Source organism: Labrus mixtus, chromosome 15 (assembly GCF_963584025.1).
Source record: "Labrus mixtus chromosome 15, fLabMix1.1, whole genome shotgun sequence".
Taxonomy (NCBI): Eukaryota; Metazoa; Chordata; class Actinopteri; order Labriformes; family Labridae; genus Labrus; species Labrus mixtus.
Window position 1 is genome coordinate 6,426,788 of NC_083626.1, and position 25,758 is coordinate 6,452,545.

General features: G+C 39.7%; 1 protein-coding gene across 5 annotated transcripts; it reads left to right on the top strand.

Moving 5' to 3' along the window:
* Nucleotides 1-364: 364 nt before the first annotated feature.
* Nucleotides 365-25,644, top strand: trim33 (tripartite motif containing 33). Of its 5 annotated transcripts, XM_061058421.1 has the most exons (22): nt 365-990; nt 5,654-5,772; nt 7,389-7,542; nt 7,850-7,982; nt 9,271-9,387; nt 9,529-9,643; nt 11,801-11,947; nt 12,646-12,763; nt 13,036-13,238; nt 13,284-13,385; nt 13,909-14,106; nt 15,400-15,456; nt 15,659-15,859; nt 16,534-16,666; nt 16,885-16,948; nt 17,315-17,468; nt 17,821-18,230; nt 18,991-19,102; nt 19,187-19,261; nt 20,687-20,839; nt 22,364-22,414; nt 25,049-25,644. In XM_061058421.1, exons 1-22 carry the CDS (start codon nt 402-404, stop codon nt 25,268-25,270), a joined length of 3,627 nt encoding a protein of 1,208 aa, XP_060914404.1. In that variant the 5' UTR covers nt 365-401; the 3' UTR covers nt 25,271-25,644. The 5 variants fall into 5 exon arrangements, with proteins under 5 accessions (XP_060914404.1, XP_060914403.1, XP_060914406.1 ...); XM_061058420.1 differs by having other exon boundaries at nt 13,036-13,385; XM_061058423.1 differs by lacking the exon at nt 22,364-22,414 and having other exon boundaries at nt 13,036-13,385.
* The last annotated feature ends 114 nt before the right edge of the window (nt 25,645-25,758 follow it).

Here is a 25,758-nt window from a genome sequence, read left to right on the forward strand (position 1 = left end):
ATTTTTTTGTATTATATCTTTGCTTTAATACAGTGTATAACTTCTGTGCAGTTTATTTTAAATCACTTAGCTGTTACTACAACTTGTTTATTTTAACTTTTACTTTATTTGTACTTTTCTACTCTTTTTTTCCCCTTACAATGCTTTTCTATTTTATATATAATTTTAACTTTTTTTGTAGAAGCTGACTCAGGGAGAAACGCACAAGAATTCCAATGTACCTGTACTGTCCTGTACCTGTGCAAATGGCAATAAACATCTATTCTATTCTATCACTGAAGTAAACAAGCAAATGAGCAAATAAACAACCGTCAGGCCGTAGTCGACGTCACGACGTAGTCATACGTACTCCTGGTTCGAGAAGTTACGCAGGACGTGCAGCGGTTCAAAGAGGAAGGAAGATGGCGGATAACAAAGGCGAGGAGGATATGGAACCGTCTGTTAATTCGGACTCAGTGCCTTCAGCGCAAGAGAATGACCAACCAGAGACGAAAGACGACAATGCGGTAATAGTTATAGAAGCAAATTTAAAGAGCGGCGAAGAAACGGAGACCCGCGATAACGCTACGGAGGCACCGACACCCACCAGCGACGGAGGGGAGGTTAGCGGCGGCGGGGCTGCTGGAGCGGGAGCGGAAGCCGAAGCCGAAGCCAGTGGTAGCGCTAGCGACGCCGCCAGCCCTCCCGGAACCAGTACCACCACTGCAGAATCCACCACAGCTGAACCTGTGACCGCTGGGGATGCTCAAGCTGGAGGACTTACTACCGAAATGTCCCCCCCTCCTACGGCTCCAGCGGCCACACCGGTACCAGCTCCTATTAATTTGCTGGATACGTGCGCAGTGTGTAAACAAAGTCTTCAGAGCCGGGACTGTGAACCAAAACTTTTGCCTTGTTTGCACTCTTTTTGTCTCAAATGTATCCCGCAACCAGATAGGCAAGTAAGCGTGCAGGTGACTGGACCACACGGACAACCTGACACACACATAGGTGAGTAGAAGTAGTAGATCAGACGATACCTGTAAAGGGTCATCAGGTCTGTCACAAGGTGTACTTTCAGAATATCTCACCCTAAAAGTTTTGTCTTTGGACTGTTGTGGGTAAACTAAATGTATTTTTCGTAGGGATTAAGACAGACCATCATCTATGTGGTTGTTTGTCACTGTACCGGACAGAGGGATTGATGTCTATTTATTTCATCGGACAGTTGACGGTGTTCGTTAAATACACACCCCTTCCCCCCCTGAAACCTATGATTGGTCCAATCCGTAAACAATTCTTCCACAATTACAGGTACGAACAGGTGGCAGTGAGTAGTAACATTAACCTGCAGAACAGTCCCGTTTTAATTTGAAATATGGGCTGTTACGAAAACATATTTATGCCGAATCAATAGTGTTGCTGAAACCATGGCAACAGAGCCAGAGTGGAGTTCTAAGTTATCATTGTTGCCATAGAAATAGAAAGGCAATATTATGTTGACACCTTTCTTTATGGCATTCTGACCTGTCGGTCTTCTGGTGTTATATTTCCCCCATCTTTCCAGAAGTTTCTTCAGTTTGGTTTTATACTCTTAAACCTAACAGCACAGTGGTCACTTGTCAGTGAAGACTTGAATAGTAAATATTTATGTAAATGTATTAATTATTTATACACAAATTCAGATAGGCCTAATACAAACATAAATATACATGATTTGTTTTTTTTTCTAAAAGGCATGTATCAACATATTAGTTGAATAGCTTTGGTCCAATTTACTTGGTTGCAGATTTTATTTTCATTATTAATTGTGGATATCGCCATTGTCTTTTTCTCTGGATTCAAAAGTCCTAAACTGTGAGACAGATCCTGGGCTACAAAGTGACTTTTCGTAGATCATAAAGAAGCACGTCCTGTCTGTAAATAAGTTTGTGCCCCTTTACTGCCTTTTAAAGATGCTCATGTCTACTGGAAATCTCAATGGCTGAAAGCAAACTAAAGTAAAAACTACAGTTCTGGCATTTCTTTCACTTCCACTAGGTGAAAATAGACCAAGTAGGAAAGGTGTATTCACTTTTCAAAAGTAGATTTGTATATTTTCTAGGGTCTTATTGATAAGGAATTTTGAAGACCAATACTGTTTTAAGAGGGGACAAATCAGTTGATTACCATGTTGTTCTTTGTTGTAGTTTATTTTCAAGACAGGTTTTTCTTTATGTAACATTATTACACATTTTCATTACATTATATTGTGTACCACCATCTGCTCTGCTTTAATGATCTTCTAAATGAGCTGCAGATAGTATTGATAACATTCGTAGATTGTTCTGCTTCATAAATTATGTGCTAATACAAGCAGTGTTTTATGAATGAATCTTGAAAAGTTTTAAAGTCATTGATACTTCGAAAATGAATACTGATATGTCTCTGAGGCCCATATCTTCTGATAATGTTGATCAAGAGATGCAGTGATTGGGCTCTGATTTTTCACTATCGTTTGTAGAGATAAGTAAATATCCTCACTAGGGCCCGACCAACACAGGATTTTTGGGGCTGATATTGACATTGGGGGAAAATCCAATAACCTTTATATTGGCTGATATCTTTCTTAGATCAATGTTTGATCTGTAGAGATAGATAGAAACTTCATATTTATTGCCATGATGGGCACTCAACTGGAGAGTAACTGTGCATGTACAGCATCACCACTTAACACTCTGGAGAGTGATAATGCTTGTTGTAATCCATACAGTACACTCTGCAGGTAACAGCCAGAAAGAGAACTGCTAGTGTATTACATTAATTATTAAATGCTATTTGACTGGTTAATAAATCTAGTAATATCTGTGATAAAATTAGCTGATACCGATAGTCACTGCATATGCTAATATCGACCGATATCGTGGGCTTACCAATCAATCGATCAGGCTCTAATCTGTACATACGTAGACTTGAGCACATTAAACTTCAACCTATGCTAGCATTGGTTTGCATTTTCTAGAGCGACTCTATTTACAGCATACTGAGAGGTGTCTTGATTTCATTATTTGTATGTGAATGTCACAACAATCTTTTTTCTGTAGTTTAGAACCATAAATCATTACTGCTACATTAGTCTGTACCAGACCTGAGCCCTGGCGGTCTACAGTTAACAAGTTTCAGATTTCACTTCAGTGCAGGAACTCTTACAGGTGTCTTATGGAGACATCTCATGTTACTCCTTATGCTTCTGTTAATAGACACGTTTGCCTCCATACTGTACCTGCTACTATATTACGAATAATTGTATTAGTCATGGTCTCAGTAAAGAGTTTTCTTTATCACGTGGTCTAAATGTGGTTTTCACAAATTACATTAGTATTGGTTTCAGGAGAGATTCAGTATCACATGATTTGAACTGTGTTTACAGAGCTCCTGTAATCACTAAGAGTTGCTTCTGGGGGAAACAGGAGTATGTTTTGTGTTCGAAAGTTTTTTCTGTTTAGTATTATTTTGATCCCTGTCATCTCTTTAATTTTAAAGTTGTCATGGCGGGACAGTATTGATTCTTGAAAGGCTCCTGCTTTGGCCACAGTTTTGACGACAGCCAGTCATACCTGAGCTGAATATTCTGGTGCCAGTTTTTTTTAAACAGGTAATAACATTGTATATTCCACTTCAGGTTTGTGAAAGCACCCCAGAGCGTTAATAATTTACCACTTTCACCTCAGCGGTTAAATCCTACCAAACGTTTGTTAGTACCTGGATTTCTAACTTTGATTAACACTGCTATACCCAAGATTATGTATTATGTCACCCTGCCCCGGTTATAATAATACACAGGTACGCCACTGACGGATCCCTTTACATTACCTATTTACAGAAGAGCAGGCCTATGATAAGTTGTCAGAATTTGTGTTAGGTTCCAGAGCTTTAGCGTGATAGAAAAATGAGTAAATGTGCATGAAATGTGGAAATTTTAAAGAACATGAGCAACTTCACTGTTTCCTACATGGACTACTGACTAATTCATGTAAACATTTAATCTCAAATTCTTCTCTTGCTTTGTCATGTCAGCTGGGATAGCTTGTAGCAACTTGAAATAGGGCATGTTGTTGTTTAGCATCTGGTCCCCTGAAATATCTAAAGGCTCTGCCAGATGGGTCATAATCATTTTGTATCTCATGCACATAGCTGAATCGGAAATTAACATGCCCCATGATTCTTAATTAGAAAAGTCCCTCTCATTGCTTTATCTGACAATATTATGTGGAATTTGGAAATGATTAAATATAACTCGGATATGAAAAGTTATTTCATCGACCGCTATTTCCGTTTCATTTCATTACGTAAATGTAACATAGCAGGGTCTATCACAGCTCCCAAATATGTTTTGTTGTTGTAAAAAGTTCTGATTAAGACCAAACATTTCTACCAGATGTATCATGTCCTCAGAGATTTCTTGCTTCTATTGCATTTCATTCATATTTGGTATTATCTTGATCACAGTTGGTGCTGATGTGGCAGCTTTCTTAGGCCTGTTTGTTTACAACAGTGTGAGTACCCAGAACTTTAATAACACATATTTGTAGTTTAATACTTGGCTATGCAACAGGCTTATTCTGTCAAGCTAACCTGTTATTAAAGCCAAGACATATCCTTGTTTCCCTTCAAACATCCTTTTATCAAAGGTTATTATAGATGTGATTAATTCAGGGCAATCCTGTCAAAGGCTTAAAATACTTCAAAATAAGGTTGTGATTGTGTTATTTTTTTGGTTGATGGGGGGGGGGGGGTATCCATCAAGGTCCAGCTGAGTGTGGCCTGCTCTAGTTCAAAGTGACAGCTGTGCATTTGTTTTTGTACTTGATGTGTGTGAATGTGAGTGTGTGCACGGGTTGTGTTGGTTTCTCGACACAATCTCCATCCAGCTGCTCTCAACACCAATCACTCAGACGACACCCATGCAGCTGGAGCTTACACAAACCTGCTGTGTGCTGCTCAAACCAGTGTAGACTGGCTCAAACCGGTTTTTATCTCAGCTGGGTGGTGATTGGGGGGTGGTTGGATTTATGGATTAATGAGGGGGGGGGGCAATAAATTGTGCTGAGTGACTCAATTTTAAACATTTATCTAAAGTTTAATCTTATGCAAAGTATTAAAAAATAAGCGGCTAACTTAATGCACTGTGCTAATTGTTTGTTTGTTCGAATAAAGTTGAGACTTCACCTATCCCAGCCGAAGCAATAAAGTGAGACATTTCCCGTTTTTCAGGCATCTGATTAAATATACTAATGAAAATGCCAAGGATGGTGACAAGAATGAATCTTCTGGCAACTGCTAAATCAATTAGCTGCCATGAATAGATATTGGGTATCTGTGTGGTGCCAAGAATTTTAATAACAACAGGAATTTACCTTAAGGAAGTTATCCTGCTGAAAGCCTGTCATTTCTCCTCTCTCTTTTCAAGAAGGAATATTCCTGGCCCGGAGTTAACGGGGCTTCTGAAGAGTCAGAAAAGAGATTACGTATGAGCTTGTCCTTTATGGGATTGCTTGTTTGATTTTACTTTTACTTTTTTATTCAGATCACTCTTCTTGCATCAATAAGCATTGGACTTTTACCCCAGTTTTTGGTATTTAATTTATCTTAGTTGAATTCACTTAACCTCTTTTTCTCTCTCCTCTCTCTCTAGTAAACGTTATGCACTGTTTGGTGTGTCACGAAGAGTACAGACAAACGGATATTATTGACAACTACTTTGTCAAAGATACCTCAGAGGCAACAAACTCGTCTGATGAGAAGTCTGCTCAGGTATGTCACAACAGTTAGCTTTAATGTTTTGAACGAAGTGTATCAACATCTGTGTCTGGCACTCTAGGCTTTTCTTTGCTGTATGAAGGTTGTAAGTATAACATCAAAGTTATGTTATTTAACATAACTTTGATGTTAAATTTTGTTATTAAGCAAAGATTTAACAAAAAGTGTTCATCATCCATGATCCATGAATATGCCACCAATCACCACTTAGCCCTGACCATGCAACATGTGAATCAGATCATGCCTATGCTAGTCTTTAATCCTAAACCATCTTTGTCTCTCTTTGTGATATTTTTTTTGACCAATTAGGCATGGACAGTTTGGAAGTCCATCTTTGAATAATATAAGAGAGGATGTATTACGATTCACACAGGCTCAAATCTACCTCATGATGCATTTGAACAAAAAATGCTTCCATGAGAAGCAAATGAAATAAAAATGTTGGGTCAGTTATTATATTATATATATATATATATATATATATGAATATATATTATATACAACCCCATTCTTCCAGTGTTATTGTCCAATTAATAATATTGACTCACTCTATAATGTAATACAATTATTACACTATTGGGAGAACAATAGTTTGCTTGCCCCATAACGGTAAAAAGTTATTACGTTTTCCACTCAGCATCTTGTTACATTATTGACCAGTTATTACATTTCGGGTCGTTGTTACGTTTCGGGCTCTTAAAAGCCTGAATCTACTTTTGTCTCTTAACTTGCTCAATAGCTGCCAAGAGTATTTATTAATATCTTGTTTTGCAGGTTTGGCTGGGAATTTGCAGGGATTAAATGTATGAAAAAATCTTCCAATTTAACACTGAAATATAAAGAACAGTCCATTCGTTTTGATGCACTGGCTTTTCAAAAAGCCACCGAAAAATTCCACTGCATCTCTTGAACATTGCTCTGACTCCAAATTTTAAATGTACATAATATCCTCTCAAATCAGTGAGCTATAAGTAGTCAAAATACTTTTCTTTAAACCATGCTTATGTGTTTTAGTTCCACATTTTTTCAAAGTATATGTCATTAAAATAAAGAGTCATCAAGACATCCTCATTTGTCCTAACAGCACAGGTGCACTGGGTATCGCATCACGTCGCACACGATCGCCAGCTTGCTGTCCACACTGCATCTGTTAAATATTTCATTCTTTGCTCTTTGAATTTTAGACCCTTGCAAACAGTATGACATCTAGTGCTTTTATATTGAAGGGGGACAAACGCAAGTGGGAAGATCTGCAATGACAAGCTCACAAGTCAAAGCACAACATTTCAACACGGATATGGGTGTAATTAATGCACCGCTATCTCAAGCTAACAAGCTCTGTTGAATGAGAAAAGCCAGTGCCTTGTAGAGCCTCCTCGTTCCTTGCTCATGGTACGCGAGCAACACAGAGGAAAATAGAAACGGGGCATCGGGGTAAAAACAGTGTGGCGTGTTGTTCTGCGCCGCGTCGCTCGTAGGCTGTGAGGACCTTCAAGCTTATCTTTTCGCTGATGCTAGCTCGTGTCGCATGCTGTTAGGACAGACTGTGAGTCTTCCTCTGACTCGAGGTAGTGTTCTTCAAGATGCTTATTGGTGTCTGTCTTCTGAAGGTGTGCACAAGTTGTGAGGACAACGCAGGAACCATTGGCTTTTGTGTGGAGTGCGGAGAATGGCTATGTAAGACCTGCGTGGAGGCCCACCAGAGGGTGAAAATCACAAAGGACCACAAGATTCACACAAAGGAGGATGCTGACACTGCCTCTGGTGAGATGACTGACCCTCACTGTGAAGATCTTTGAGGTTTACTGCAAAACTGCTAGAGCCTCTGTAAGACAAGCCCTTACTGTAGCAGAGTGAATGTGGTGCTGCTGATAGGCTGTTGCCGTGGTAACAGTACTGCAGAATTTGGCTGCTTGGATGGTACCACTAGCCTGGGGGACCACATACCCTGAAGCTATGACCAGGCTTTGGGAACAACTCTTTTTGCTGTCTATTTTTGTCATTGTTGTCTTTTATACCCGTTTCTTTGATTGATTTGCTACTTTATTTGTTGGTGTCTTTTCTCCTGTAGAGTCTGTTGGTGTTTCAGGACAGAGGCCTGTTTTCTGTCCCATCCACAAGCAGGAGCCACTGAAGCTTTTCTGTGAGACCTGTGACACTTTGACCTGCAGGGACTGCCAGCTGCTGGAGCACAAGGAGCACAGGTACCTCAACATCTCACACATCACACACGTCTCCTTTCTGTAACTGGAATGGTATCTGTATTTTAAACCTAAACCTCATCTGAAGAGATGCACCGTTTGACATTTCTTTGGCCGAATTCTAATTTCTTACAAGGTCTAACCTGCAGATACAGATTTTTGCTGATTTTCTTTAAAGGACGTTAGCTGACAGCAGAAGCAAACATTGTTGTAACTTTCCTGTAATGACAATTCTATTTTAAGTTCATAATAAAATGCTGACTGAGTATTGTTTTTTTTGTTATTATTATTTTTTTAATCCTAATAAACTGCACCAGGTCACATGACCACTTCTCATTCTCACTCATAAAAATCTCCCTCAGAAAACTTAGTGTCCTTATTTCACCTATTCTTGTGTATTTTATCCCATAGTTAAGGTGGAAGTGTCTTTACATTTTAGGAAAGAAATTATGTTAATCATTTTCATTCTCCGGAGTGATTTTATGAAGTGTTCTTTTGTACAGTTATTATTGAGCCAAGGCCCCCACATGCAGGTCATGAACTTGGACTGAGACTCAAACGTGAGGTTATGAAAGTGTGTCTGTCAAGTTTGGAGGATGGTGCGCGAAATGCATCTTCCACTCTTCTCATACGTCATGTGTGACCACCGACTCCTTAAGAAAGCATACTCCTACCTCTCTCTAAGCCAATGATTCAGCTCATCTTAGAACACTGCAGCAGAAGGTTGATTTCCAGCAAAGCAACAAGTGAAGGTATGCAGTAGTTTGATGTGCTTATGGTTTGGATACAAATACCTTCTTGTATTTCATTTTAGTAATTTATTTTCAAACTGCTAAAAATCTTTAATGTGAGTTGAAGCTTCCATCTTGTTGCACAGAAAGATTATTGCAAAGTCAAGAAAAATAATTAATTGTTGGATTCTCGTAAATATTTTGCACTGGAAAGAAGGACACGTAAGTTGCATTCATACATGCTTCTTTAATACAAATAATTGAACTATTCTTTAATTGAAACAGTGTATTTTTAACAATAAAGGAGAATAAAGGTAATAAAGGGTTTGACACTCAATATTATCTAGTGGAGATTAGTTTGAGTGAGAATGAGAGATGTTCGTGTAACATGGTGCAGTTTTTTAAAGATTTTTTTTAAGTGCTGTTGATTCACAGTAAGTGTTTTGTTATGAACGTAAAATACATTTCCATCAAAGAAAGTCCAAAAAATAATTAGTTTTTTTGCTGGCGATTCTAGTGTTTTGAAGAAAGAAAAAAATATCTGAACCATTATCTCTTAGGTACCAATTCTTGGAGGAGGCTTGCCAACACCAGAAAGGCCTCATTGAGTCCAAAGTTGCCCAGCTACAGGAGAAGAAGAACTACGTCCATTATTCTATCAACCAGGTTCAAAGCAGGTGTGTTTTTTTCCTCCATCACTAGCTTCTTTTCTGTGCTTTGATTGAAATAGCTACCGTATGTTAATGGACTAACATAAACAGTCAGCATATGTACTGATGGCCACGGTCTCTAAAGGTTCTATGTGTTTCGTCATGCAGGTTAAAAGAGCTGAATCAGACCCACAAGAAGGTGGAGCATGAGATCAAAATTGCAGTATTTACTCTCATTAATGAGATCAACAAGAAGGGCAAGTCTCTGCTGCAGCAGTTGGAGGTAAGAGAACATGAATTAAAGTAAATGACTTCATGATTAAGTACAGTGAGACTAATTCACCAACAGTTCCTATTAACACTTTTCTAGTTAAACCCATTAATGCTGCTCTCAAGGAGATTCTGAAATTAACAACTGTTGTCTTATGTGGGATTTTGTCTTAGTGAAGAACAAAATCCACTCACACCCAAGAGCACACCTTTGCATATTTGAGAGCTGACATGTGTGTATTGATTCGTCAAATGTTTCAGCGACGGTACCCAGTGTTGAAGTTATCTCTGAGAGTATTAGGGCTTTTCTCTCTCGGTTGTCAAGGATGTCCAGACACTATCTGCTAAATGGGATCCCTCAACTTGTAATTACAAGATCAGGATCTCATGATTACTAGATCTCATGATTACTAGATCTCCACCTTACGAGATAAGGGATCTAGCATGGTTGCATTTCAAATACATACAGACATGGGAAGTAGAGGTGCAGAGGTTGCTGCAGCTACCTCTAAAATCAGACACAACTTAAACCATCAACTTATGAAAACATTAACAGTTTACAGTTTTCTGTGATTTTTTACATGTAGTACACCAATACGTGTGATAGTTTTTAGTCCGTTTACTATAGTAGTGCTGCAGTAAGTATCTCACCTGGGATCAGACAGAGGGTCACTGAACAGGACCTGGGTGCGCACACTGATGTACCGCTGCAGGAAAATACATGCTGCAAGCCGCAAGGTTCCACCTGATAAAAATCCTCTGTGGAATAATCTTTATTTTGATTATTCATTGTTTGAATGTTAAAACTCTTTGTATAACAATTTGAAGGCCAAACCTTTTAACAATTAATGTGGAAAATATTCTGTGGTTTTACAGCTACAGCTTGCTGCAGTCTCACACCTTTTTAAGTGGCGTTTTCCTTTGCTTATTGCAAACAACTTTATGATTTTAAAACTCACAAGAACATTGGCATTCAAGGACAAAGCTGCAACTAATTCAGCAGTTTAAGAAAATGTCATGAAGCTGACGTTGTTGAATGAGGAACATCAATTGAAATGTTCTCTTAATATGTAGAACAGTGGTTCTCAAACTTTTTAGACTGCGTACCACCTCCGAAAATATTTGGCTCTCCAAGTACCATCATTATGGTAGATGTTAAAATACACTGTAGGCCTATTTCAACACACATTTCATGCAAGAGGCAAATTAATTAATAAAAAGAATATTATTTATTATTGCCCACTGGCAGCCACACTGTAGGCCTACTAAGGGCTAGTGCTAGAACTTGCACACACAAAAGTGCAATAAACAATAAAAATGACAACTTTATACCAACAACCTGTTTGGAAATATTTAGTCTCCAGTGTTTCCCACACAAACATTAACATTTTAAAAATGTTAATGTACAGCTGCTTGCTCCGGATTGTGTGCTGAACTCCAATAAATAACAGAATATCTGTTAATGTAGGCCTACATTAACAGATATTCTGTTAATGTTAATGTCCGTTATAGTACAGTACTGAAACAACAGCAAGCAGCAGATATTCTGTTAATGTAGGCCTACATTAACAGAATATCGAGTGGAACTTTTCAAAACGCGAGGTGTACTCCTGTTGTTGTTTATGTCTGTGCGCAAGCATAAATTGAGCAGATTAAAGTTGTTTGTTGCAAAAACTAGATTAATTTAGAGGGGAAAACACATTTGATATAAATACAACCCAATAGATACAAGCTAGATAAGAGTACGACAAAAAAATAAAATTGTCGTTTTATGCTGAACGGGTTTGTTTTTTATACTGTGGAGATTTCTTTGCGTACCACCACAGGGAGCCCGCGTACCATAGTTTGAGAACCACTGATGTAGAACAATGCTTTGATTGTTTCCCGCTGCATGTCTGTTCATGGTTCTTTCACAGAATCCAATTTGTTGAATGTATGTGGGGGCTACTTTCCCCATTCGCTACGCTCTTATCTATTAATTTGTTTGTCTTTGCTGAATAACCCAAGCTTCCCACAGGGATATTAACAGATCTAATCATCTTACCCATGCTTTAATTTTTGTAATACCATGGCAGCATATTTGACTCTGTTTCCTTTTTCTTTTCTTTTTTATACAAGGGTGTTCAGACACTCTCAGTATCTGCCATAATAATCAGATTTTTCTGTCCAGGGTGTGACCAAAGAGCGCAGCATGAGGCTCGTGGCTCAGCACAAAGACACCACCCGCCTGGCCCAACAGATCCACCATGTGCTGAACTTCTGCCACTGGGCCATTAACACCGGCAGCCACACAGCGCTGCTCTACAGCAAGAGGCTGGTACGTTTATCACAAGCTCCAGATGTTCAGCAGTTTGAAAGGCATTCCTCAAAAGCAGGCTCCAAATGACATTTGCATTAAATAACTGGTTGGTTATCACTAGAGAGAGTTAGATTTGGCTTTGGTTAGATTTCATACTGAACAGCCATATCTATTATTATCAGATGTGAGGTTGTCTACATGTAGCAGTTTTCTTAAAACATGACATGTTGTTCATAGTACACTACTGACCCTATCTTTTCTTAACTTCATATTGAAGAACTATCTTGTTTCCTCTATTGTATTGATGGCTTATGACACATTGTGAGATGAAACAGAGAAAAGTTGAAGCAGCGTTTGAAACAAAGTTGCCATACACAATGTAAATATCAACACTTCATGACACATTTTTTTGTGAAAGTCCAAATGTTTAGAGAGTCAGTTTACTAACTATCGTGATACAGCGGATAGATCTGCGGGGGTGATACAAATGCATCCCAGACCAGCTGTGATCTGTTTCACCACTACTACTTAGCATAAGAACAGTCAGCAAATGAGATAACGAGAAGACACCTATCTTGTGGGATTGTGGATTTATGCTCCCATAGAGCATCTTGACAAAGGGATTACTTGTTGTTTTGATATATCCGGGCTCAGAAACTGAATGACACATTTTGTGCCTGTGTCTGTGTGTGCCTGTGTGTGGCGTGCGCATATAGATCCTATACCAGCTTCATCAGCGCCTTCAGTCAGCACTGGAGCCAGTACCCAAAGCCAATGGTGAGGTGCGCTTCTTCTGTGACCCAACCTTCTGGGCCAAAAACGTTGTGAATCTAGGTGAGACCTGCATGTAACCTTCTACTGTTTTCTCTCTTTACTTTTGTCAAGGTGACATATTGACTATAATGCCGTAAAGTCCTGCCTTTCTGTAGTTTGGTCTTAGATAGCAGGAAGATGCGTCACTAAGGGAATTTTACAAATGTCTTGTATGGGGTTACATATTAACAGTCAGTGTATCACATACAGTAGATGTTAGTCAGAAGGCCCCTGTTTGGAGAAAATAACTTCTTTATGCCTAATAAGCACATGTGATCCTGATCTTATTACAGGTAATTTGTTGATTGAGAAAGCACCCGCACAACCACCCAATGTAATGGTAGGAGGGCCACCCATTTCACCGGGTCAGGGTCACCCAGGCAAACACCAGGGACAGATCAATCTGGCACAGCTCCGGCTGCAGCACATGCAGCAGGCAGCCTACGCACAACAGAAACAACACCATCAGCATCAGCAGCAGCATCAGCAGCAGCAGCAGCAGCAGCAGCAGCAGCAGCAGCAGCAGCAGCAGCAGCAGCAACAGCAACAGCACCAGCAGCAGATCCAGCAACAGATGCGCATAGCCTCTCAAATGTCCCAGCAGCATGCCAGACAGGCCGGCCAACCCATGGTGCAGCAGCAGGTATGCAAAACCTTTTTCAATCCAACATGGAAAGTATCTGTTCTTTAATTGATCACCATGGTGACTTATAGATGGGTTTAACTTTGAATAGCTTTCTACCATATTCTAAGCTTATATTAAGCTGTGCTGACATAGACAATGAACAATGTCGATGATAGTAAAAAAAAAAAAAAAAAAAATTGGATTGGGATTTAATGTTGCGATTTGTGACTTTTTGTGGCATTGAGAAAGGGTATGGACTTGTCTTCCTTTTCTTGCTACTGTTTATTAAATGCCCTGCTGGGTCGTGATGGGTGTATGTTGATGTTACTTAAGAATAAAAGTGTGAACAATTAAAATAATTTTATAATCTCTATCCTGTGAATATTTGGCATGTCTAGCCATTAAAAGATTTATATTTTCAGTAAAATTTTAATTGCATTAGCCTAAAAATCATCTGCTGTTTGCATACATTTCCACATCAGTGTTTATCCACCGGTTAGATTTTCATTAAATCTGGGTATTTGTTTGTGCAATTTTATAGCCTCCACGGCTCATCAGCATGCAGCAGCTACCGAGAGGGCCTGGGGGTATGAATGGTGGGCCAGGTCCTCCCATGTACCCAAATTCCCACCATATGCGTCTCCCGGGTCCAACGCAGGGGGGCCGAATGCCAACAGCTCAGCCAAGACATAACGGGCAGCAGTATCCATCAATGATGCAGCCTCAGCTTCAAAGACAGGTCAGCCCACACACAACTGCCGATTTAAAGTACCCTCAGTTTGATAAACTGATTTGATGTGATTTGGAATTTTTGTGCAACACATTCGTTGATGGAACTGTTGGAAAAGCTACTAGTGTACTTCTATAGACTTAGGTGAGGTTTTTTCTTCTTCTTTTTGTGAGTGATACTGCCTTTATTCAAATGAAAATGCAAACTAACATATCTTGAGCTACAATTCAAATGTAAATGCAAAGTTCCAGTTTTCATAATAAATGTGCCCTGTAGTGTTTTCTTGCAAGTAAACAAAGGATATGCTGACATACAACTGCTTGCTCAAAGGGAGAATTGTTTTATCATAGAGGTGTAAAAGAAATATGTTGAATTCAGGACCAGCAGAGACCGAAGACATAATGTGTACCTCTTTTGCCCTTAGGGACTTCTAAATGTACGCACAATGAAAGTTCACAGCTGATTTGAAAAAGCATTATTTACACTTTTTTTTGTAGAAGCTTGAATTCTTCTCCTAATCTGTTTTTGTTGGCACCATGCAGCTTGAACAGACATGTTGCTGCCACCTGTGGGAGGAGGAGTGTGACAACCTTTTTAAAACTGTGTGTGTGTGTGTGTGTGTGTGTGTGTGTGTGTGTGTGTGTGTGTGTGTGTGTGTGTGTGTGTGTGTGTGTGTGTGTGTGTGTGTGTGTGTGTGTGTGTGTGTGTGTGTGTGTGTGTGTGTGTGTGTGTGTGTGTGTGTGTGTGTGTGTGTGTGTGTGTGTGTGTGTGTGTGTGTGTGTGTGTGTGTGTGTGTGTGTGTGTGTGTGTGTGTGTGCGCAATAAACAAAACAAGCCCACTTATAGTTAAACTGCTTCAAATGGGTCTGAGAGGGAACATTTAAAGAACATTTTGTCTGCTTATTTCAAATTAGGGTCAGAATAATTCACACTTGGGGTGTGAGCAAAAACTAAATCAAAACTTTTCTTACAAAAACTGTAAATTAAATAAAAATTGTAATAAATGACTACTATTGATGAACTCTTAGTTTGGCTCCAAAGCTGCAGATGACCAGATGAAGGCTTAGTTGTTACATTTATAAAGTTGCTTTAAAATGTTATGTTCATAGCAATGTCAAAATATTCTTATTCAATCCTGCGTCACACTACCTTACCTACCGTATGTGTTATTATCAAGCTGAATATTTTATTTGTAATTTAAGTCAAACATCAGCTACAGTATGAAAGTGCACATTTACTGCCTGCATGTCAGACTAGCTAAGAAACCCCCACTATACCCAGCCTCCTTTTTTTTGTGTCCAGATGTCTATAGAATCTGAGATGAGCCACCAAAGGTTTCGTTTCTTACTACAATCAGGGGTTTGGCACCTTTTCCTATTTTGTCATTGTCTTGTGCAGCATGTGTTGTCACCCAAATCATGCATGAGCATGCAACCATGTTGTTTCACAAAGGAAACTTAATAATTTCATTTTTCCTATCTTCCTTTCATTTGGCTTCTGTACTTCTCTCCTATTTACATTTTTCTCTTTCTTCATCCCTCCCTCTCCTTTTTCTGTGCAGCATTCCAACCCGGGGCATGCAGGCCCTTTTCCGGTAGCATCCCTCCATAATGCCAACCCCACAAGTCCCACCAGTGCCAGTATGGCTGGTGCCCACGCCCACCGTGGCCCTGCCAGTCCCATCATCGGTCCTATCGAGCTCATCCCCTCCGTCACCAATCCAGAGAACCTGCCCTGCCTACCTGAGATCCCTCCTATTCAGGTGTGCACATTTTTACATTTATTTATTTACTTGATATTTCCTCATGGTACTGTGACTGACAGTCCAGTGTGTGCGCTGACAAAATCTGATGCTTAAACAACCCTGCTTGAGCCACATAACATGATTTAAATTAAAATGTTTTGCTTATGCAAATGTTTTTTTGCTACATTTCATCGCATCTCTATCTTCATACAGCCTCCCCTGTATTTTGTTTTCAGCTCTTTTACTTATATAGCAGACGAACAAAAAAAGAAAAAACTTATTCAGACTAAGTTACTTTTCTGATGCCTGATAAGGTGTCCACTTCAGAAACATCCAGGATAAGTTAAACGACTGGACTTGAGGTTAATTCGTCCCCCTCCTGTCTAAAAATGAAATAGATATAACAGTTTTCTTTTTATCTTTGAAAAATTGTACAATATTTAGAGAATTATGAAAAATGTTAAATGGAAAGGGAAACAAATGGGAGAATGAAAAGCAGGACAAGGAAGTAAATATTAACTTGACTGAGACCGGTATGGAGAAGCTATCGAGGTCTGATGTGGTGGAGCAGATTTAGCAGTCAAAATGAGTCGATACATGTTCGTCGTCTTGTGATATTTTTCCCTGATCTTTAACTCGACTTGATTTTCTGTTTGTTATTTCCCCACTACTGTGCTTCTCTGGATCAATAGTTGGAGGACGCAGGTTCCAGCAGCCTGGGTCACCTCTTAACTCGCTACATCTCAGCCAGCACGCAGCAGCAGCTCGGCTCAGTGGACATGAACCCCTCTCCTGGACTCTCGTCTCACTCTTCTGGATCTTCAGGTGCCCTCATGTTCAGTGCTGAATGCTAATTTTCTGTATTTCTAAAGTTTTCCTACTCAGATCATTGATTACTTCAGACTATGATCTTAAATTAATTTATTGAGAAATACGTGATCACCATGATTTATGAATATAAGTCTTATAAATGTTTTCCATCTCAAAGTGTTCAGATACTTTCATCACTGCTGCTTCCTGACCCGTCTCATTTCTGTCTGCAGGTCTGTCAAATGCCCACACACCAGCAAGACCCTCCAGCACGTCGAGCACAGGCAGCCGAGGCAGGTAAGAAGTCATCAAGGTGTTTTACAAACCAGACACCCTGTTTAAACCTATAAGGACGTAAGCTAGCATATTTAACCATTCTTGCTCTTACAAAAAAAAACACAGAGGGACAAAACAATGTCTTTATTAATTTTATAAGATTGAAAATGGCAGCAGATAAAACTCAATATTACTGTGATTGAAGGAACAGACACCTGTAAGCTACACTTATAATACAAAGTCATGCAAATTTTATTAAAAGATCTACACCTATGAGATTTGCTCAAGGGTCTTTAACAATATTTAATTCCCTTGATTTTCTTTAATAATACCATTTAAACAAATGCATAAAATATTCTCAGTGCTTTGCTCCTATGTGTGTTTCAGCTGTAGCTCTGCAGGGAGGGCTGGGGCAGGAAACGGAGCAGCTGTGGAGCAGGTGAAGGTGAAGCAGGAGCCAGGAACAGACGACAGCTACAGCTGCCCAGCTACATCTATGAAGACAGAGCGAGGAAAAGACGCCGGGAGAAGTGCCTGCATGGTATGTACACAGCTCTTCCTACAGTAGTTTCAATACAAGACATGGTGTTAGAATGTGACTGCAGCATACCTCACACATCTGCTGCACTTTTGGGTGGCTTATTTTCCTAACTACATTGTGCTTGTGGTCACCATACAACCCTCTACTTCCTGATATGGTTCACTTTGTCCCAATGAGTTCCTGCCTTAAACTTATTGCCAAAGGAAAATCCAGGAAATATGGAACAAGAAAATGTCAAAAATATAAAACATTTGCTTTATGAGTTGCATTTTTTTTCCCTTTTCTAGATTTGTTTTCATGATAAATAAGTTGTCAAAATTTGAATTTGTATTTTGTTCGTGTTTTCCTTCAGATGAGCAGTCCGGAGAACAGTCCCCTTCCTGTAGTGGGGTCTGTATCTGCAGGCCCAGATGCTCTCAGGGCTGTAGGAGAGCGCATCAAAACAGAACCCACGTCTGACACTCCTTGTTCGGGACTTAACGGCTCCAGTGCCACAACCTCTTCTTCTTCCAACACCACTACCTCGTTATCCTCTGAGAAAAGAAGCAGCACGGCGCTGACTAATGGAAACGTTGACAAGGGGACGGAGGCCAAAGGAGGCGGTGCAGCTTCTGCAACGGGCAACTCTGGTGGGAAAGAGGATGACCCCAATGAAGACTGGTGCGCTGTCTGTATTAATGGTGGTGACCTGCTTTGCTGTGACCGCTGTCCTAAAGTGTTCCACATGAAATGCCATGTACCCACCATAAAAATCTTTCCAAAGTAAGTGATAACAGTAGATGGTGTATTCTTAAATACACAGCTATGAAACTATATTGATCAGAATTTGATCCGTATGATTACTCTGAGCCAGGAGCCAGTGTAAGGGTTAGAAACCATTATGGAAACAGTAAAATGCTATTACACATGAGAAGGATCACTAAGTCCAAAAGAGAACAGTGTTCACCTGAGATCCGGTCTCCCTCCCCTGCATTATATGCAAATAAACATTTGCATATTTTTCTTACTGTGTAGTCCCTTTAAATGCAGTGTCCCTTAATGAATTGTTTTAAAGTGCTTTTTTCCCCATATTTTCTTGGACCCAGTCTAATCCATAGTTCATGCTGGTATTGAAATATATCCAAGATTATTTAATCGACACAGCAGAGAAGTGTCTCACCTGTTCAAAGACGAGGGGGTCCATCAGTGTGGCAGAGGACACCTTTTTCATACTGCTCTAAGAATCAGATATCAATGTGTCCTAAATTACTCATTCACATCTGAACTAAGAGCTGTCCATTGAATAAACCAAGGATGCATGTTGATAGTAGGTGTAAAAGGATCATGGATGAAAGATGAATAGCAGAAAATTTTTAAGATATTGACCAGCAGACAGACACATTATTTTTAACTTGAAGTCTAAATAAGCCACTTTATTGAAGTATGATTTTTTTTTTCTTCCAAGCAGTTAATTATTGGTTACACATCATAAAACATTTACTTAATGTTCTCTGTTTGATTTGTTTATTTTTCTTCTTCTTAGGGGTGACTTTCTCTGCACGTTTTGCCGGAGTGTCAACATCCCTGAAATCGAGTACTGTGACGACAGTAAGAAAATCACAGCAGTGCAAAGCCTGAATCCAGAGGACCAAAGGGTCAGTACTGAATCGATACTCTCAAAGGCCTTTGAATGATCAGTACCAAGCAGCTAATCCTCTCTCCTCATCCTCTCTCTGCAGAGATGTGAACGCCTCCTGCTGCACATCTTTTGTCATGAGCTCAGCGTGGGCTTCAGGGAACCTGTCCCTAGCTCTGTAAGTAGTGCTACATCACTTAAAAACACACACACCTGTAAACACACACACTAGTCAGTTCCACTACATAATGACCCGAGACTGAATTCTTCTGTCCTGTTACCTTCTCTCTTTATCTCATAAATGGCAAAAGTCAAACTTGTTTTTTGATTCTTCTACATAGAAAAAGAAACCACTCTTTTGAAAGGCACAAAACACACCTTGAGAAACCACATTTGTGTCCTGGTATTTGTTCTTTTTCCCACATAATTAAAACCTGCATCGTATAATTTTCTGTGGTAAATAATTGATTAGTTGAAGAACTACTGATTTATTATTAATACATAAGAGTTAACGCAATCATTCCAAGCTCATTGCTGAACGAACTCTTAATATCCTTTGAGGCATGCTCGGGATGAGGAACAGTACTAATGAATATATTTTCCACACAGCCGCAGAGCAGGGACCCCACAATAACAAAGATTTATGACTTGAAATAGGGTGGAAATTGTAGATTCATTTCTGCAGTGTTTTTGAAATTGCCAGTAGAAAATATCTCTGGTGTTGTTGTAGTCTGAGAAACACACCATGTAGCTTCAGCATCCCCCCCATTGATCTCCCCTGAATCCCCTTTCTGTCTGTAAGATATCAGATAGAGGGGACAAAGGGCTCAGTTATCACTGAAGATGCTAAGAAGCGTTTGGGTTATCCTCCCTCTGCTAAATTCTTCTCCTGGTAAATCTCATGTACTCTAATGTAAACCAGAATCCAGCTTATTATGACCTGACCAGTCACCAGAAGTATGCAAAGTATCAGAACTCAAAAATTCTAGTCTAGAAAATATTTTCACACATGTCGCTCACAGTTTTCCCTGTTGGACGGGATTTGTGGGGGAGTCTTTTGGAGGCAGGACATGACGTTAAAGAGACGCTGTGGAAATCCAAGATGCTGATTAACGGCAGAGTCCAACACCATGATGTCTTTTTTAGCCTTGATATCGATGCTATGTGAGGGGAAAAGAACGTACTGGCCATAAGAAAAGAGAAAGAAACTGCTTCATTACATGTATAAAGCTCACTGGTCATGCAACAATCACGTGAAATGAAAGTCATCAACCCTCCCTGCTCGCTGAATATAACCTCCTGTGTTCACATACTGGCTCACCCTGACTTCTAGCTGGAAAATATCCAGGTAAAGTCAGGATGAGAAAATGTTGGCGTTAACACAATTAGCTTATTGAAAATTTGGGGACATTTTCTGGAGTCTTGGGCAAATGTGAAAACACCAAGAGCGATCATGCTTTAGTTAAACACCACCTTATTTCAAGAGATCTTCTATTTTTGTTGATTCCAAACTGCACAACAAATATCCTCAGCCTCATTAGCGAGGGAAATAGAATTTACTGACTATCTCTGAAATAATTTGAAATTCTGTCTGACCAATTAGGTGCCGAACTACTACAAAATAATCAAGCAGCCGATGGATCTGAAGAAGGTGAAGAAGAAGCTTCAGTTACGGAACTCCCAGTACTACCAGTCCATCCAGGACTTTGTGTCCGATATGCGTCTGGTCTTCAAGAACTGTGCGAATTACAACGAGGTGAGCAGCATGAGTCCTGAGCCTGCTTTGGGGGAATGGCTTCAGTGTGTATGTGAGGGTGTGCATGCAGAAAAGGGTTAGACTGTTATAAAGTTGGACTAGACACAAGCTAATTATATTGCTTATATTCAATCTTTTGACGATTTGAACTATTTGTTTGGCTCACACTTGAGAGCTGAGTCAACAATGAAAGGATTGATGGAACTGTTTGTATATTTATATCAGTGTTTAGCATCATAAATCACTTCAATGAGGACAGTGCTGGCTTACAAGTATATTAGTCTAACCTGTGTAGACAGCCTGAGACCTAAAAAGAAAGTGGAAGTGTTGCTTATATTCTGCAGTTTAGTACACTTACTAACACTGGCTGTTGGGGGAATGTAAAGGTGTCCCTGTGCTCTCTTCACACTGGCTGCAGGACACGATCTAAACGCTGCTAACTCTGTCTGCATCTCAATGATAATGCCCAGGTTTGAAACATCACCAATGGCTGTTATCACTTGATGATGTCATATTTCTAAATGGGGTGATGTCGTTCTTGAATGTATATTTGAAGTATTTCTGTTGATCTTTACGTTTGAATGCCTGTGTTGATATCAGTTGTAACTACTTCCTCTACCATGTACCTAATGTGTGTGATGAAACACAGCCTTGCTTGTTAAAGAGTCTAATCTACAACAAAAAAATCTATATGTCTTACACCTTTCCACCACAAGAGGTAGCTCTTATTTCACTACCCCGAGGCCTCACTTCTTTTGACAATGTTTCATAGTCAGAGCTCTGAGCCTTGCTGGAAAACTTCACCAAACACATGATGTTAACATCCAGCCAAAATTAACAGAAACCAGAGTTCTCAGCTGAGAATGATATTGGTTAATCATTCTTGGGTAGATGCTCGATGCATCTTGTGCCATTTAAGTTTACATGACAAAAGAACAAAGAGGAAGTCCTTTCAGTAAAATTACATCATTGCAGTAATGTTGCAATATTTTTTTAAAGTTTAAAAGTCATTGCATAGTGCTTACTTGCACATACAAGCTCTCCCGAGCAGAGATTAGAACATGTTACGGTCAGTATTTTCAAAATGAAGTCAAACTTTTGTGATTATATCTTCGTCTGTAACCGGAGGCTTTAAAAACCTGCCAAGAAATTCTAATGACAGAAAATTGGATATGTATAATTAAAGAAGCAGCTGCTCTTCAATAAGAAGACATTTTCCTCTGACATTTCTGTCAACATTTGGGCCATCTTTGCGTCCGTCTATCTGCAAGTAGTCATTGTGGGGCAGGGAATTATTATGAGGACCTTGATATACACACACAACATATCAGCTCTCTCCCTGATGCAGACTTAACTTGCTGTTAATTTGGGCTGTAACAGCTTGGTGATGCTCCCCTCGTGGGCCTGAGCACAGCTGGTCGTGAACAGATTTCTGATCTGTTATTATCTAACTTGCCTGTGCTGTCAACTCTTCTTTCTTCCTGCTGCTTCACTGTGTGTTATAATGTTATTACCCCTCTTTAGATGTCTCGAATTATCCAGGTTTATGATGAGGAGAAACAGATTAATAATCAGGTAAGCCGTTTCAAATGGAGCACAGATGACCTGTCCCTTCCCACTGAGGCTACAGAAAATCTTTTCCTCCCTGAGAATCAATAGGATGATATAAATGTCTCTATGTGCTGTTTGGTTAAATTTACTTCAGTTATTTAAACTTTATCAAGTGTTTTTGATAAAGTGTTCTTCCTCTGTATGACACCTGGCTCTGCATTAAACCTTTGTTTGGATCATTCAGTTCAGTGATAAACATTCCCAAACGGTCTATGTTCAGACAAGACGTGTTCAAAAACACTTATTCTCTGGTTTAACCGTAAGTGTAATCTAGGATCTCTCACATAACGTCTGATAAGCTTTCACTTTAATTTTCATGATTTCTGTTTCTCTTTTAGATATTTATGATATGCGTGACTAAAGTGACTTCACCAAACATTTAATATGTGAAGATGTGAAGTGAATATGTACCGATAGATCAATAGAAAATAATGAATATTACATTTTGATGAGGAAAGGAAAAGTGTATGTATGTGTGAAAATAGATGCATATATTGGATAAAAATACATGATGAGGAAAGAGTTTTCTACAAAACTGGAACACTTTGAAGAGTGACTTAACCTCAGGCTATAAATCAGTATTGAGCTGCTTTCCTGTTTCACCTGAACGTCACTGCAGCAAGGTCCAAACTTAGGGTGGATTCGGTTTGTCCCTCCTATCCCCTTTCACTATCGTCTTAACCTTAACCCTGAGGAAAACGTCATGAGGTTAAGGAAAGATGTTAGGAGAATTCATAAAGGACTAATGGAAAGGCGACCCCCGTTGCTCTGACAATCCGACTGTAATCATGCCACGGCGGAGGTTAATGATGTGGGTCTGCCGTGGTGAAACTACAATTTTCTGAAAGTGGACTACTAAAAGCGCGTCTAAAAATGTGACTGTGGCTTCGGTGAAAGATTCCTAATTACCACAAGGTTGGAATTGAAATAAAAGGAATACAAAGACAAACACACAAAGTCACAGCCTGGAGCACACATAGACAAAGTGAACATAGACTGTTTATGAGAAAGAGATTCAGACTGTCCAGATGAAAATATGAGAATATAAACGGACGTGTTAAGAATTAAGTGAAAGAAGAATTTGAGAGACAAAGGTGTAGGGTTTTTTTTTCATCATTCGAGGAAGGATACATACTAAGCAGAGACGGGGGTATTTCTAACATTCACTATTTTCTGAATTCTTTGTTTCCTTCAAAGAGCCAATATGTAGAGAAGTGGAAGTTATTTATGTAAAGAAACGCACTAAATTAATTAAAACAATGCAGTCATTCTATCCCTGAGTGATCTAATGTAATGTATGCAGCAGCCAAATAAGAGACCTGTGTTTACTGTTTCATTCATTTCCCTCCCTCCTGAGGGCGTTATGAATTTCCCAACAAATAACTACAAATATGTGACTGTTTCTTCAGCAGATTAAACTGAATAATTGCATCACATAGCAGCTGTACACCTAAATCACAAACCTGCTGTAGCAGCCTAAACGTGTTTTCTAATCACAGATTTTATAGCGGTGCAGAGATTCAATCTATCATTTGTTTGCCATGCAGGAACCACAGTCACTCTCTTTTATGCTATATTGCTCCAGCTCAGATATTTGTAACTTTTTTAATACCCTCCCAAAGCTTATCATGTCAACTATCCCAAAGAAACCAATAACTCCAGGGCAGGAAAAATGAATCTTATAACATTATACACAGGCTACTGCTTACTGTCTGTGTAATATTCCTTACTTAAAAACAAACACATTTGTGTAGGACAATTCAGTAGAAGCTGAATATTTAGAGCAACATTTGACACCCAAAACAAATCATGACCCGCTCCGACCTGTGATAAAACCTGTTAGGTCAGGATGTTCCTGCAGCTGCACATTATCTTTAGTCCAGGCCCCCCTTTGTGTGTTTTGGATTTCTAAGTACATCATCATGATCATCACGACTGAATTGAATTGAAAGCCTTTGTTGTCATTGCGTGATAGGATTAAACAACAATAAAATGGCTACTCCTGATTGGTGCATCAAAGTAAAAAGGACACACTTGACCACAAAATTAAAAAGATTAACAGAAATGAACGAAAGGAAACACATCCAAATAAATACGACGATATCAGACCCAGTGTATATATAAATAAGTAGAGGGATAAAGTGCCACGGTATAAGAGCTGAAGAAGTAACACACTGAACTGGAGAGTCAGGAGCCTTTGCACTCATGCATGACGCCAAATTGAATCTTGAGTTAGGCTCTATTTGATCAGCCACAGAATGATTTTTAATGTCAGTTGTTTGCAGTCAGCCTTGTCAAAACTTTGAGGCCTTATTCTGAGTTGTGGAAATGCATCATGGAGCCACAGTGGGACGGAGCGGCAGGACATCTCTGCTCTGCTCAGCAAGGTTGAGCCAGAGCCGCCTTGCCACCAACAGTGTTAACCAGATCTAATTTGTCTCCTCATTCTCTTCTTCCTCCTCCCTACTTCAACCCATTCACTCCTCCTGCTCAACGGTACTCCCTTAACACCTGCTTACTCCTGTCCACTCTTCACCCTCTTCCTCTCCTCCATCTTTCCTCATCCTTCTCCGCCTCCTCCTTCTCCTCCTCTGGCAGGTGGGATCAGAGATGGCGATATCCGGCAAGGCAGTGAGCCTTTACTTTGAGGAGAAGTTATCGGAGATCTTCCCGGGGCAGAACTTCCCTGAAACACCGGAGTCCGAGTCCGTGGACACGCCGGCAAAGGAGGACAACGACACAGACGACTCCGAGGAGGACTTCATACAGCCGAGGCGCAAACGGTTAAAAACAGATGAGAAAGTGCTCCACATAAAGTGAGAACAAGCCTCAAGAGAAACAAGAGAAGGGAAAAACTGTCTTCCTCATGAACAACACTTCTTATTTGTTTGAGGCAGCATATTAAAAGGACAAGACTTGCTTGTACAAACTGCTTGGTTTATCTCATCCTTGCCTTCAAAAGAATTATTCTCAACTCCAATAGACGTCTGCCTTCCTTAGAACTCTGGAGGACGGACACATAGAAGAGCAGCATCCCTCCGCATTTCATGGACACTCAAGAACTCGCCTGTACAGCGTTTTGAAGTAGGACTTGTTTTGCAGTAGTTAATGATTGGTTATTTCTTTTCTATCATTCATTTTCATTTGTAGAGTTGTTGTGAAAGTTGCTTTATAAAACATTTTAATTCCCTGTTTCCAATTCTTAATGTGTTATATCTATACTTTGACCCACCGAGTATTTGTATGAATTTGTGGAAGCGTTATGTAAATAAGAGAAATCTAGCCTACTGAAGGAATTCCTGCAGTAT

Excerpts from the sequence above, each read along its gene's own strand:
- trim33 (XM_061058420.1), top strand. The coding sequence starts at position 402 with ATGGCGGATAACAAAGGCGAGGAGGATATGGAACCGTCTGTTAATTCG. Across the intron at positions 14,107-15,399 it reads AGCCTCAGCTTCAAAGACAG|ATGTCTATAGAATCTGAGAT; the intron begins GTCAGCCCACAC and ends TTTTGTGTCCAG. Across the intron at positions 19,103-19,186 it reads TGAATCCAGAGGACCAAAGG|AGATGTGAACGCCTCCTGCT; the intron begins GTCAGTACTGAA and ends CTCTCTCTGCAG.